General features: G+C 34.9%; 1 protein-coding gene across 1 annotated transcript in view; it reads left to right on the top strand.

Annotated features, from left to right (window-relative positions):
• Positions 1 to 12,907, top strand: part of SPATA1 (spermatogenesis associated 1) — a 41,316-nt gene that overhangs the window by 14,539 nt on the left and 13,870 nt on the right. Inside the window, 3 exon segments of the mRNA XM_090268284.1 lie at positions 4,405 to 4,442; positions 4,444 to 4,514; positions 5,718 to 5,775. Of these exon segments, the coding sequence (XP_090124410.1) occupies positions 4,405 to 4,442; positions 4,444 to 4,514; positions 5,718 to 5,775 (167 nt within the window).

The following is a 12,907-nucleotide window of genomic DNA, read 5'->3' on the forward strand; positions in this document are numbered from 1 at the left end:
TTAGATGCATCAATTTACTAATAATTCAGCTCTTAAGAACTGGTAGTTAATTTAAAAAATTAAAGTAAACTTTATAAATAAAGTTGGTACTACACTCTATTTATTTTACCTTAATCCATACAGTAAATAACTATTTTTGATGAAAAAGTAAATATATATCTATTAATGAAATAAATCCCTCTAAGGCTAATGACAATAGCTATTACAGCTGTGAAACACACTTGTTCTTAAACATTTACATTATTTCTCCCTGCAATTATAGCAATTCTTATATTCTAAGTTTACACTATACCCAGTGACCTTCCAGACTTAGCACTTTCTTTAACCACAGGCACATTTAACATTTACTGTTCTCATGTGATTTACTATTTCTGACGAGACTTGTGGATAAAATCCACCTATTTTATTATCGATACCAGTAAGATGTTAGAGCCTTTACCTCCTTCTTTACCTAGGTGTGTCTCTGCAATATTAAATATTGCTTTACACTCATAGCATCACTTCAAGGTTAAAGGGGAAAAAGATCTGGAAAAAAATTCAGAGTGGAGTGCCAGTATTCCTGAAAAGTGCAAGGTCAAGTGGCTAATGAAGTGGGGCAATTTCCCTACCTAAAGCTGTGAGTAGTGTCATATTTCACACCATGGGCTATTAGCCAGATTCCTGAACCATGCTACTTACACACACCCCTCCCAAATCTTTGGTGGGAGTATTTATGAATTTTGTGCAATAAATAAATAAAGATGAACAATCATTCTGTCATAGACAACTTTTGTTAGTATTTGATGTGTATTCTTCCAGTTACTTTTTTTAGTTCTTATATATAATAAATATTTTTTAACTTTTAAAAATGACACACACAAACTTTTTAAAGCCTCTTTTATTTAGGACATACTATAGATATTTCATATCAATAAACATAGATCTACATCACTATAGAATCCCTTGTGGTATAATTTATTTATCCAACCCTGTATTGTTTTTGCTATTATGAATAGTTGCTGTGAGCAACATTTTTCTAAATACAGCTTCATGCATTTGTCCTAGCATTTTTTTAGAAGTTTAATGGCTGTTTCTAAGTAATGGATTTGTTTTTTGGTTATTCTTTTTCTTCTTAAAAGAACTTTACAACCTTGTGTGTCTCTCTGCTCACATCACCTTTCTTCTGCAGTAGTAACTATGCTTTGTATCATTGCATAAATCTGAGTCTATGATGATCCCAACAGCTTTTGCTTCTACCCTTCCTTTAGCCTTTGCCTAGGACTGTTAGTGGGAGGGTTTCCTTCCCCCTTGGTGATAAAAACTGTTCAAGGCTAATGGTGCCAGGGAAATTAACCTGTTTTGCTTCTATCCCTCCTTGAGAGCCACTGGATTTTTACCTGGGTTCTGTGACTGGAGAGTTTCCTCCTGCTTTTCCCCCATTGACTAAGGCTTTTCCTTTGATTGAGAGAAGTGTTGAGAAGGATGGTGTTTCATACCTGTGTGCCACTAATGGCTCTTTTAGGTTTCCTGCCCTTCCCCAGTCTTTCTTGTGAGCATATGATACAGCCACATGGCAAGAAGCTTGCTATTAGGTATTAAATCCACTTTGTGTCTGGGGATCCTAGAGATTCTAAACTCTCTTGGTAATCCACATTGGCCTTTACAGTTCCTTAAAATTTTAGCTGTTTTCTTCTTACTTCTTTTGATAGCAGTTACCAATGCCTTCTGTGCTCTGCCAAAGGTGAAACAATTATTTTATTTTATCCTCAGAGGGAATTTTAATTCAGTTCTTTGCAACTTTAACTTTCTGACTACTTCTAGAGAAGCTGTTTTATAGATGATTTGCCTTATTCTTCTCGTTCAGAACAGAGCACTCTGTCTTTCTACATCCTAAGCAGCAGTGGAACTGTAGTTCTTAAATTTTAATATAGTCAAGTTTAGTGGCACTCTCTTTTATGGTTAGTGTTATTTAAGTCTTCTTTAAAAACTCCTTTTCTACCCTGAGATCATGCAAATAGGGTCTTGGATTATCATGCAAACATTTTATGGTTTGCTTTTCACATTCAGTTCATTAGTCTACCAGGAATTAATTTTAATGCATGATATGAGATAGGGTTTCTTAGTATTTTACCATTTATTGATGATAGTTGTGTAGTTCTTAAAATTGCCAAATTGTTGTTTACTAGTGTGAGAATTCAAAATATCGGAGCTCTAACATTGTGACATTATCAAATATGGCTGATAAGAACATGCACAGTATGTTTTAGAGGCCCTTTAATAAAGGAGAAAAGAAGTACAGTATTGCTTTACCCATTTTTACACATTGAAATGGATATTCCTTTCCATTAACTACCTTCTCTTCTTTCTTACAAGTCTTCCTTATACATCTTCACATTTTTGACATCACTCAACTTTAACATGTTTGATACTTGACTCCATCATTACCCCTGAACCAGTATACTTTTTTGACTTCTTTGCTTTCATCGTTCTTCCACCTATTCAGACTTTAAGCTTTGAAGTTTTCCTTATTGTAGAAGAATTCTGAGGTAAAAGAACCTTAACAACCATCTTGACTGGCCTCTTGGTTTATAATCTCCTTTCCGACCTATCCTCTAGACGCCTGTCAGAATCCTTCTTGTTACAAGTTGGATTATCTGTGTCCCTGCTTAAAAACCCTTGAAAGATTCATTGGGTTACTACTTAAAGCCTAAGTTTCCTTAAGGTGTCATAGAGAACCCTCATACTCTGACTTCAAACCCAGGGTTACAAATGTTGGGCCATGCAGGTTGTTCACTGCCTAACTACAGAAGGCTTCCTTCACGTAGATCATGATATCAATGGAGTTTTCAGGATTTGCTCAATCAGTTAGTTGGTTCAATAATTTTTCAATATTTTTAACTATGATTATTATTAGTGCTATTATTATAGTTAAGGGGTAGGACTGACTGGAAGGAACAAGTACCATGAAGTACAACTGGAGAGGTAGGTAGGGACTTGAACAGCAAGAACCTTTCTTGCAGAAGGCTAAGGAATTACAAACGCAATGGGAAGCATGCTGAAGTTTTTAACAGGAGTGGCATGATTGGATTTAGGTTCCAGAAAAACAACTTTGGCGACCATATGGAGAACACACTGGGATAATAACTGAATTAGGAAATGTGGTGGAATGGAAGTCAGAACTTGAAGAGACTTCTAAGGATTGGGTATTGTGCTGGGTGCTTTACATGAACTGTGTCATTTTAGAGATAAGGAAACTGAAATTAGAGCAATAACTTACCTCAGGTCACACCAGCTATGACAGTACCAGGACTTGAAATCTTATGGTTTGACTAATGCCCATACTTTACAACAAAATGCTAGAATCATACTGAATTTTTCATGATCGCCAAAAATGCAGCATAATTAGTACTCTGTATCCTGCAAATGCCATTTCCTTTGCTTAAATTCTTTACTCCCTTTTTTGCCAGGCAAACATTTCACAGTTCAAAACATAGTTTTTAAAAATGGTGCAGTACATCATCCTCCAAATTGTTACTAAGAATAAGAGGTACATGCTCCACACCTATCAAAATGTCACTCAGAATCAAATGAGTTCTGTATTGTTTCTTTTGGGGGGGTGTGGGGGAGTGGTATTTTACTAGTAGCTCTTAAACAGCTGGTGTATCTATTTTTTGTTCATTTTTCATTGAATATATTTTTTAGAAAAATTTCATTTGTTATCCTTAAATGATTACTCCAGTGCCACCTGGGAAATAAATGGTAGCAGTCAGACTAAAATTAAACTAATAGGCTTTCTGGTTGCAAAATATTGTGACATTCCTTATAAAATGACTTTTCAGATAGTAATATGACATTAATTTTTCTAAGTTAAAAATTGATTTAAGGGGGAAAAAATCAACATTATCACTGCCAGATTCATAATTCTGTTAAAATGAAAGGAGATGTTATAAGTGGAAATTATGTGAAATACAAATGAAATTTTATGCTCTGTATTTATACCAGGAATTTCCAGAGAAGGTGCCTCAGAATACTACATGAAAAAAACAACACTTAATACAATTAAGTTTGAGTAAAACCCATCTTACCTTCCTCTAGAAAATTCACATTGTACATAAAAACAGAGAAATCTTACAGTAGGAGTGTGTGTGTGTGGGTGTGTGTATACAAGATTGTGTTTCTATTAGAGTTGTTTAATCCAATTTTTCCCAAACTGAATTGACCAAAGAATCCTCCTTTCATTTTCATAAAATATGTCATAAAAATCACCTTGGAAATTGTTACCTTCTATTATGTATGGTAAAGTTCATGAATATTCTGAACCGTAGGACAGGATAAGAGTATGTTCATATAAAAACAAAATTTTAGTTTAATATTTTCTTTATGTTATGAACTGTATTTGCCTTGGATAAACATTAACATCAACTGGGGGGGAAGACACTCCAAAAGAAAAACAAACTGGAAAACAATCAATTTGGAAATGCTGAATCTTCAGGATCATTGGAAAATAATGACTCTTTCAGCAGCAAAAAAGGTAAGTAGTATAAATATTGACTGCACGTGTTATAATCTAAACTATAAGAAAAGTGAGATGTCCAGGGTACTGTTATAAGGATTTCTAACTAGAACAAAGATATAAGTTAAATCAGTGATATTTCAAATTAAATTTATTTCTTTTATAATCCTTTTGTCATCAAGGCCAACCTAATTACAGAACAATTCTGTCTTCATTTGCATTTCTTAAAATCAGTTTTTCAGCTTCTCTTTGATTCTTGGTTATCGGTAAACTAATCAGTATGCTTGAGTTTCATATTGGTATCTTTTCATTCAAAATTATAGTACTTAAATTATATGCAAGATAAGGAACTTTATAAACTATTATTCACAAGAGAACTACAAACAAAATATGTTTATAAAATTTCCAGTTATTTTACCTTGTGATAGACATTGGACTATGATTTGAATTTAGTTGTAATATAATAAAACACAATTTTATTACTAATACTAAATGTAGTTTATAGTCATCATTAAAGAGATTAAAAGATAATTTGATAATGGTCTCAGGCTAACTTCAAAAATATTTAGTGTTTTATCTGTGTTTATAGAAGATTAACCCTGGCTGGTTTGGCTCAGTGGATTGAGCGTCGGCCTGCGAGCTAAGTGTCGCTGGTTCGATCTTCCAGTCAGGGCACATCAGAGAAGGAAAACTCTGACTCCAAAAAACCTCCGCTGCCTTGCGGCATACCTCTTCAGGGGAAAGGCTAAGAGAGTAAACCCCGACAGAAAATCCGGAGCCGGAGTCCCTAAGGCGGTTTGACGTTGTAGTCAACACCCGCAACTCCTGCGGCGCACCTGAAGCCAAGCTGTATTGACTCCGTCTTTCCCTTGGGCCCTTCAGCTGCGAAGAGAGGGGGGGTCTGCTGCATGGGCAACAGCAGACCCTCCATATCACCCTGCCCAGGCTCTGTAGCTTCAGCTTCACTGGAGAGGACACTCCAGCGTCATCGCAAGATGTCGATTCAACACGGGAGGAGACAGATACCGTGTCACTCCCGAGTTGGACTGCACAGCCATTCTCGGCGGTGCAGATAGACTCTTAAGAAGCTACACCATCGTCTCTCGAGACAGACGGCTGCCGCCGCCGCCGACGACGATAGAAGATTAAATAAAATATGAAAGGCTAATATATATAGAAATATTTTTTAATATGACTTTCAAATCTCTCATTTCTTTTAAGTCAGTTTCTTGGAAAAAAATGAAGATGACAGAGTTAATAACACTAGAAGAGATGACAGTCAGGTATGATTTTAAGGTATTTCTTTAAATGTGATATTGAAACCTAATGTTTATACTGAAATTAAAATGAAATTGCAGCCCTGGCTGGTGTGGCTCAGTGGATTGAGTGCCGGCCTGTGAACCAAAGAGTTGCTGGTTTGATTCCCAGCCAGGGCACATGCCTGGGTTGCAGGCCGGGTCCCCATTTGGGGGTGTGTGAGAGACAACCACACATTAATGTTTCTCTCCTTCTTCTCCTCCCTCCTTTTCCTTCTTTCTAAAAATAAATAAATGAATAAATAAAATCTTTAAAAAAATGAAATTGCAGATTAAAATGTTTAAATTTTCTAACCTTAGAGATTAGGGGATGAGAGCTAATCCTCAAGAAAATTCAGGGACCTGTCAATTCAGTGAACTTTCTGGAAGTTCCACAGTCTGGGACATGTTGAGGTATGTCCTTTAAAGGGAAAGCCAGGTACCACTGAGAATGAGTCACTCGATGGACTTCCTTTGGAGTTTGGAGAGAGATTTACCACATTTGGATTGCTGATCCAATCTTTAAAAAAAATTTTTTTTAATCAAGTAATCTAAAAGGCTGCCAACTTTGAGTGGGCCCAAAGGAAAAGAAGGTGATCCAAGAGGCATTGCAGCTAGAGCTGCCACTTGTGTTTTGTAGTCTAGCTGAACCAATGATGCTCAATGCGTTGTGGATTGGAATGATGAATGAAGTCCCAGACAAGCACTGGTGGGAGAATCACAGCTCAGAGCCCCCACATATCTATGATTAAATATTGGATCAAAGGCATGCGATCTTCAACAAATAATGTTCTGTTGTTGGATATCAATAAAACATACTATCCTCATGCTTTAAAGTTTTTGTCAGTCTGATGGGTGATTAATGCTATTTCACTGTGGTTGGAATTTTTACTTCCCAGAATGCCCTTAAAATTGATCATGATTTTATATTATGTGGACCCATTTTGGTAACTTTTTTTGGAAGTAGCTTTTCAAGTTTTTCTATTGGGTTGTCTGCCATTGATTACTGATTAGTGATACACTAAAAACTGGTGCTTATGTATGTTGCAAATATCTTTCTCTATTCATGCCATGTCTATAGTGTACCTTGCTGAATACATTGTTTAAGTATTCCACATATTTATTTTTTCCACAGTCTCTTTTTATGTTTTGAACTGTAAATGGTTCATTAAAATCTCCTCTTATTAGAGTGTTACTTTTTATCCTTACATCTACTGTGGTTTCTGATTTATTCAGATTTCTATGTGTTGTTTGGTTCAAAGTTATTCTTATGTGAATATTAATATTACTACTTCTGCATTATCAAGTGTCCTTCTTGGACTCATCTAATGCTATTTTGGACTAAATACTCCCTTATTGAATATCACTTCTTGCTTTCTTTATGTTCACCTATTTCTTATGCCCCCTTATCTTTCTTTCCCACTTTTTATTCAGCTTTTCTGAATTGCTTTGTTTTAGGTATGTTTTTTTACATACAGTCTAGAGTTGGGTTTTACTTTATGAGCCAGTTTGAAAATATTTTTTACTTAGTAAATGAATTACCCCCATTTACATTATCGATGGCGCTGATATGTTGGACAATGCCAGGTTTGTCATTTTATCTTATGTTATAGCTATGTGGTTTATTTGCACTTTTGTCCCTCTTCGTTGTTTTTTTGTTGAAGTGTTTTGTATTTTTGTTTTAGGATTCTTAATCCCCCTTTTTATTCTTTTTTAAATTGATGCCTCTGCTTTTGACTAGTTACCTCTAAAATTATCTTGTGACTCTTACCTGTTAAATTCAGGGAAAAAAAAAATCTCCTTTTTTCCTCTTTTCTACTCTCATGTATTTTTAGTTGTGCCTTTTCTACTTTGTCAAAGAATATAACATTTACTATGTTTCTAGTTATATTCCCTTCACCTCTGTTTCAGTCTCAGATCTATAAATAATATGTTCACATTCTTTTGCAGAAAAAATTTCAGTCATCAGTTAATTGGATCAATCTCAACTTATAACAGAAATGGCTCCTTGGTACAATATTCCCTTACTGCTTCCATCCTTAAAATTTCATCTAGAGCAGAGGTAGGCAAACTAAGCCTGCAGGCTGTATTGTAAGGCCTGCGATTTAAGAATGTGTTTTTATATTTTTATTATTTTAATATTTCAATTACAGTTTAAATTCACTGTTATTTTTTATTAGTTTCTGGTGTACAGCATAGTGGTGAGACAGTCATATACCTAGCAAAGTGCTTTCCTGATATCACCAGTACCATCTGGCATAATACATAATTAGTACAATATTACTGACTATATTCCTTGTGTTCCACTCTATATTCCCATGACTGTTTTGTAACTACCAATCTGTACTTCATAATCCCTTTACCTTTTTCATGCAGTCTGCCAATCTCCTTCCCCTCTGGCAACCATCAGTCTGTTCTCTGTGTATATGAGTTTGTTTCTATCTTCTTTGATCATTTATATTATATTGTTCTTGAGATTCCACATATAAGGATAATCATATGGTACAATACTTGACTTTCTCTGACTGAGTTATTTCACTAGACATAATACCCTTTAGGTCCATCCATGATTTCATAAATGGTAATATTTTATTTTTATGACTGAGTAATATTTCATTATATATATATATATGTGTGTGTATATATATAAAACACAACTTTTTTTCTCCATAAGAAGTATTGACCTTTATTATTATTTTTATTTATTTATTTTTTTATTTTTGGTTTTTCAATTACAGTTGTCCCATTTTCCCCCCATTTCTCTTCCCCACCCAGCCCACCCCCTCTCCCGCAATTATATCCCTCCCTGTTGTCCATGTCCATGAGTTATTTATATATGTTCTTTGACTAAACCTTTCCCTTACTTATCCCCCTTCTCTCCCTCTCCCCTCCCCCCTATTGACTACTATTCTACTCTTTGTCCTATTTAGTTCGTTTGTTTGTGTTGTTCTTTAGTTTCCTGTATTAGGTGATATCATATGGTATTTTTCTTTCTTTGCCTGGCTTATTTCACTAAGCAAAATTCTTTCTAGTTCCATCCATGTTGTTGCAAATGGCAGGAGTTCCTTTTTTCTTTCTGCTACATAGTATTCCATTGTGTAAACGTACCACAGTTTTTTGATCCACTCATCTACAGATGGGCACTTAGGTTGTTTCCAGCACTTAGCTATTGTAAACAGTGCTGCAATGAACATAGGGGTGCATAAGTTCTTTTGAATTGGTGTTTCAAGATTCTTCGGGTATAATCCTAGTAGTGGAATTGCTGGTTCAAAAGGCAGTTCCATTTTTAGTTTTTTGAGGTAATTCCATACTGTTCTCCATAGTGGCTGCACCAATCTGCATTCCCACCAACAGTGCAGTAGGGTTCCCATTTCTCCACATCCTCGCCAGCACTTGTTTGTTGATTTGTTGATGATGGACATTCTGACTGGTGTAAAATGGTATCTCGTTGTGGTTTTTATTTGCATCTCCCTGATGGCTAATGATGTTGAGCATTTTTTCATGTGTACCACAGCTTTTTTTATCCACTTGTCTATTGATGGGCACTTGAGTTGCTTCCATATCTTGGCTATTATAAATAACACTGCCATGAACATAGGGGTACATATATATTCTTTTGAATTAGTGTTTTGGGTTTCTTTGAATATGTATCTGGAAGTGTAATTGCTGTCATAAGGCAGTCTCATTTTAAATTTTTTTGAGGAACTTCCATACTGTTTTCCATAGTGGCTGCCACCAGCTTGCATTTCTACCAACAGTGCACAAGGGATTCCTTTTCTCCACATCCTCACCAACATTGGTTGTTTGTTGACTTATTGATGATAATCATTCTGACAAGTGTGAAGTGATAATATCTTGTGGCTTTAATTTGCATCTCTCTGATGATTAGTGATGTTGAATATCTTTTCCTATGTCTGTTGGCCCTCGGTATGTCTTCTTTGGACAAGTGTCTGCTCAGTTCCTCTGCCCATTTTTAAATTGGATTGATTGTTTTTGGTGTTTAGTTATATGAGTTCTTTATAAATTTTGGATATCAATGCCTTATAAGATGTCACTGGTGAATTATCTTCTTCCATTCAATAGGCTGTCTTTTTGTTTTGTTGATTTTTTCCCTTGCTTTGGAAATACATTTAGTTTGATGTAGTCCCATGCATCTGGTTTTTCTTTTGTTTCCCTTCCCTGAGAAGATATATCAGAAAAAAGTATTGCTAAGAGAAATAGCAGAAATTTTACTGCCTAGGTTTTCTTCTAGGATTCTATGCTTTTAAGTCTTACATTTAAGTGTACTCCATTTTTAGTTTATTTTTGCATATGGAGTAAGAAGGTGGCCTAGTTTCATTTCTTTTTATTTATTTGTCCAATTTTTCCAGCACCATTTATTGAATAGACTGTTTTTACCCCATTGTATGTTTTTGCCTCCTTTGTTAATTTAAAGTTGACCATATAAGCATGGGTTTATTTCTTGACTCTATTATGTTCTGTTATTCTATATGTATGTTTTTATGCCAGTGCCATACTGTTTTGATTGTATAGCCTTGTAATATAATTTGATATCATGTAGCATGGTACCTCTGACATGGTTCTTTTTTCTCAAGATAGCAGTGTCTTTTGTGGTTTCATATAAATCTTTGGATTAGTTGTTCTAGTTCTGTGAAAAAAGCTACTGGTATTTTCATTGAATCTTTAGATTGCTCTTGGTAGTATGAACATTTTAATGATGTTAATTCTTCCTATCTATGAGCATGGTATATGCTTCCATTTATTTGTATCTTCTTTAATTTTTTTCTTCAGGGTCATGATTTTCCAAGTACAGGCCTTTTATTTCCTTGGTAAAATTTATTCCTACATATTTTGTATTTTTGATACTATTGTAAATGGATTTGTTTTCTTAGTTTCCCTTTGTGATAGTTCATTATTGTTGTATAAAAATGCTACTGATTTCTGAATATTTATTTTGTATCTTGCTATGTTACTGAATTTATTTATCAGTTCTACTAGTTTTTTGGCGGAATCTTTAGGGTTCTCTGTATATAGTATCATGTTATTTGCACTTGACATGACACTTCAACTTTTTCCTTTTTAATTTGGATGCCTTTTATTTCTTCTTTTTGTCCAATTGCTGTGGCCAGGGCTTTCAGGACTATGTTGAATGAGAGAGGTGAAAATGCATATCACTGCCTTGTTCCTTATCCTAAGGGAAACACGTTTAGTTTTTACCTCTTGAGTATTATTTTAGCTGTGGGATTATCCTATGTGTGTTTTACATTTTTAAAGAGTTGTTAAAAAAAGAATTGTGACAAAGATTATATGTGGCCGACAAATCCTAAATTATTACTGTCTGGCCTTTTATCAGTAAAGTTTGCTAATCCCTGCTCTAGAGTCTTTATATTGAAGGATAGCTTGATTGGATCTACCATCCTTGGCTCACTCTTTTTTCCCCTTGAGTTTCTTAAAAATGTTGTTCTATTGATATCTTTTTAAATATATTTCTATTTAAAAGTATGACACCACCCAGATTTTTTTTTCTTTAGAAACAGGCTTGGGTGTTTCAGTCTAGAAAGACAGAGGATTTCTTTAATGTGTAATAACTTTACCAAGCTGTATCTCAGTTAAGAATTCTAGATCAGGCTCTACTAGATACACAGTGAGCTTCTTCAGTATGAAAATCAGGATTTCTTTTGTTTCAAGAATGTTTTCTAAAATTAGAAAACACTTTAAATAGCAGATATTTTCCATTATTTTTTTCTTTTTCAAGGGCCACAATTAGTGTTATCTTTATCTTTACCTTTTATATTTGTTACTTTTTCTCTGACCTATTTTACTATTTGTTTCATTTTCTTTACCCCTTTTATTTATATTCTTTATTATCCTTACTATATATTTGGTCCTATCTGTTCCTCCTTGGATAATGGCTCATTTATTTATTTATGAGACAATTTTTTTCTTTAATTTCTTCTATTTGGCCAACTTTTATTTCATGCCTTCCTATTAATTTTTCATTTTTATTCTGAGTTATTAATTTTTTATTTATAATGTTTGTTAATATCTGCAAAAGCTTGCTTAGTTATATTTTATCTAGGTTGGGAGTGTTACGTTTTATCTGCTTTATAGATGCCTGTTTCTTAAACTTGTTTTGAATTAGTTCTCAATTTTGAGGGTACTTATTTATTTATTTATATTTTGTCCATCACCATTTATCCCCTTTATACCATCTCCCACCTCCATCCAAACCCTTAGCCCTGCAATCACTACACTGTTTTTGTGTTCATGACTTCTTTCTTTTGTTTCTTTTTTGCTTGATCCTTCCATCCTCCCAGCTCCCCCACTCAGAGCTGTCAGCTTGCTTTCTCTCTCTGTGAGTCTATCTCTATTTTGCTTCTAAGTTCAATTTTGAGGAGTTTACAAAACTATCTGGGTGAATGCTAGATTGTTTTGTAGATATTGTTCATGTTATGTTGTGTTGGATTTTTCTTTATCAGTAATAACAGGTGTTCTTGTAGAGGAAGAGAATGGTATTTTGATGGCTTTTCTGCTTCTTAGGTTAGGAGCACCCTCTTCTGTTGGAACAACAAAATGCAGCTATTTATTTTTAAATAAAGGAGGTTTGAGAGGGAAGGGGTTTGTTTTCTTTGGATATTTTTTCTACTAACTTCATTCTTCAGAGCTTTTATCGTGGCCACTTTGTTCTTTACTCTCACCACCTAGGCCCAAAGGAACACCTCACATTGTCAAAACATTTTCTTCTCAGAAGCCATATCTTCCCATGATTGCCACCTCTGCCCCTACATTTTACAAGCCCATTTCTTCTGGATTCCTCACAGAAAGTGCTCTTATTTACCAGATCTTCTTACTCTAAATATTTCTTTACTGCATGGGAGGGGCCTCTTATTTCAGATAAAACTGTGGTTGATGTTTACTGTGTTATCTGTTCATACTTGTCAACTGATGGTTGTTGGCACCAATTCAACGCCAACAGGATTCTCCAAATTAGGCTACGGTGAAGAAGGAAACTTTACTCAGTGCAAAACAGCTCAATTGTGATGCAGCAGGGCTGTGATGTGGGACCAGGCCCCTCTCCATCTAGACAGCTGTGCTTTGCTCCTCACTTGTCTGTTCTGCT

The sequence above is a fragment of the Furipterus horrens genome, unplaced genomic scaffold, assembly GCF_987537825.1.
Source record: "Furipterus horrens unplaced genomic scaffold, mFurHor1.1.pri manual_scaffold_3, whole genome shotgun sequence".
NCBI classification, from domain to species: Eukaryota; Metazoa; Chordata; class Mammalia; order Chiroptera; family Furipteridae; genus Furipterus; species Furipterus horrens.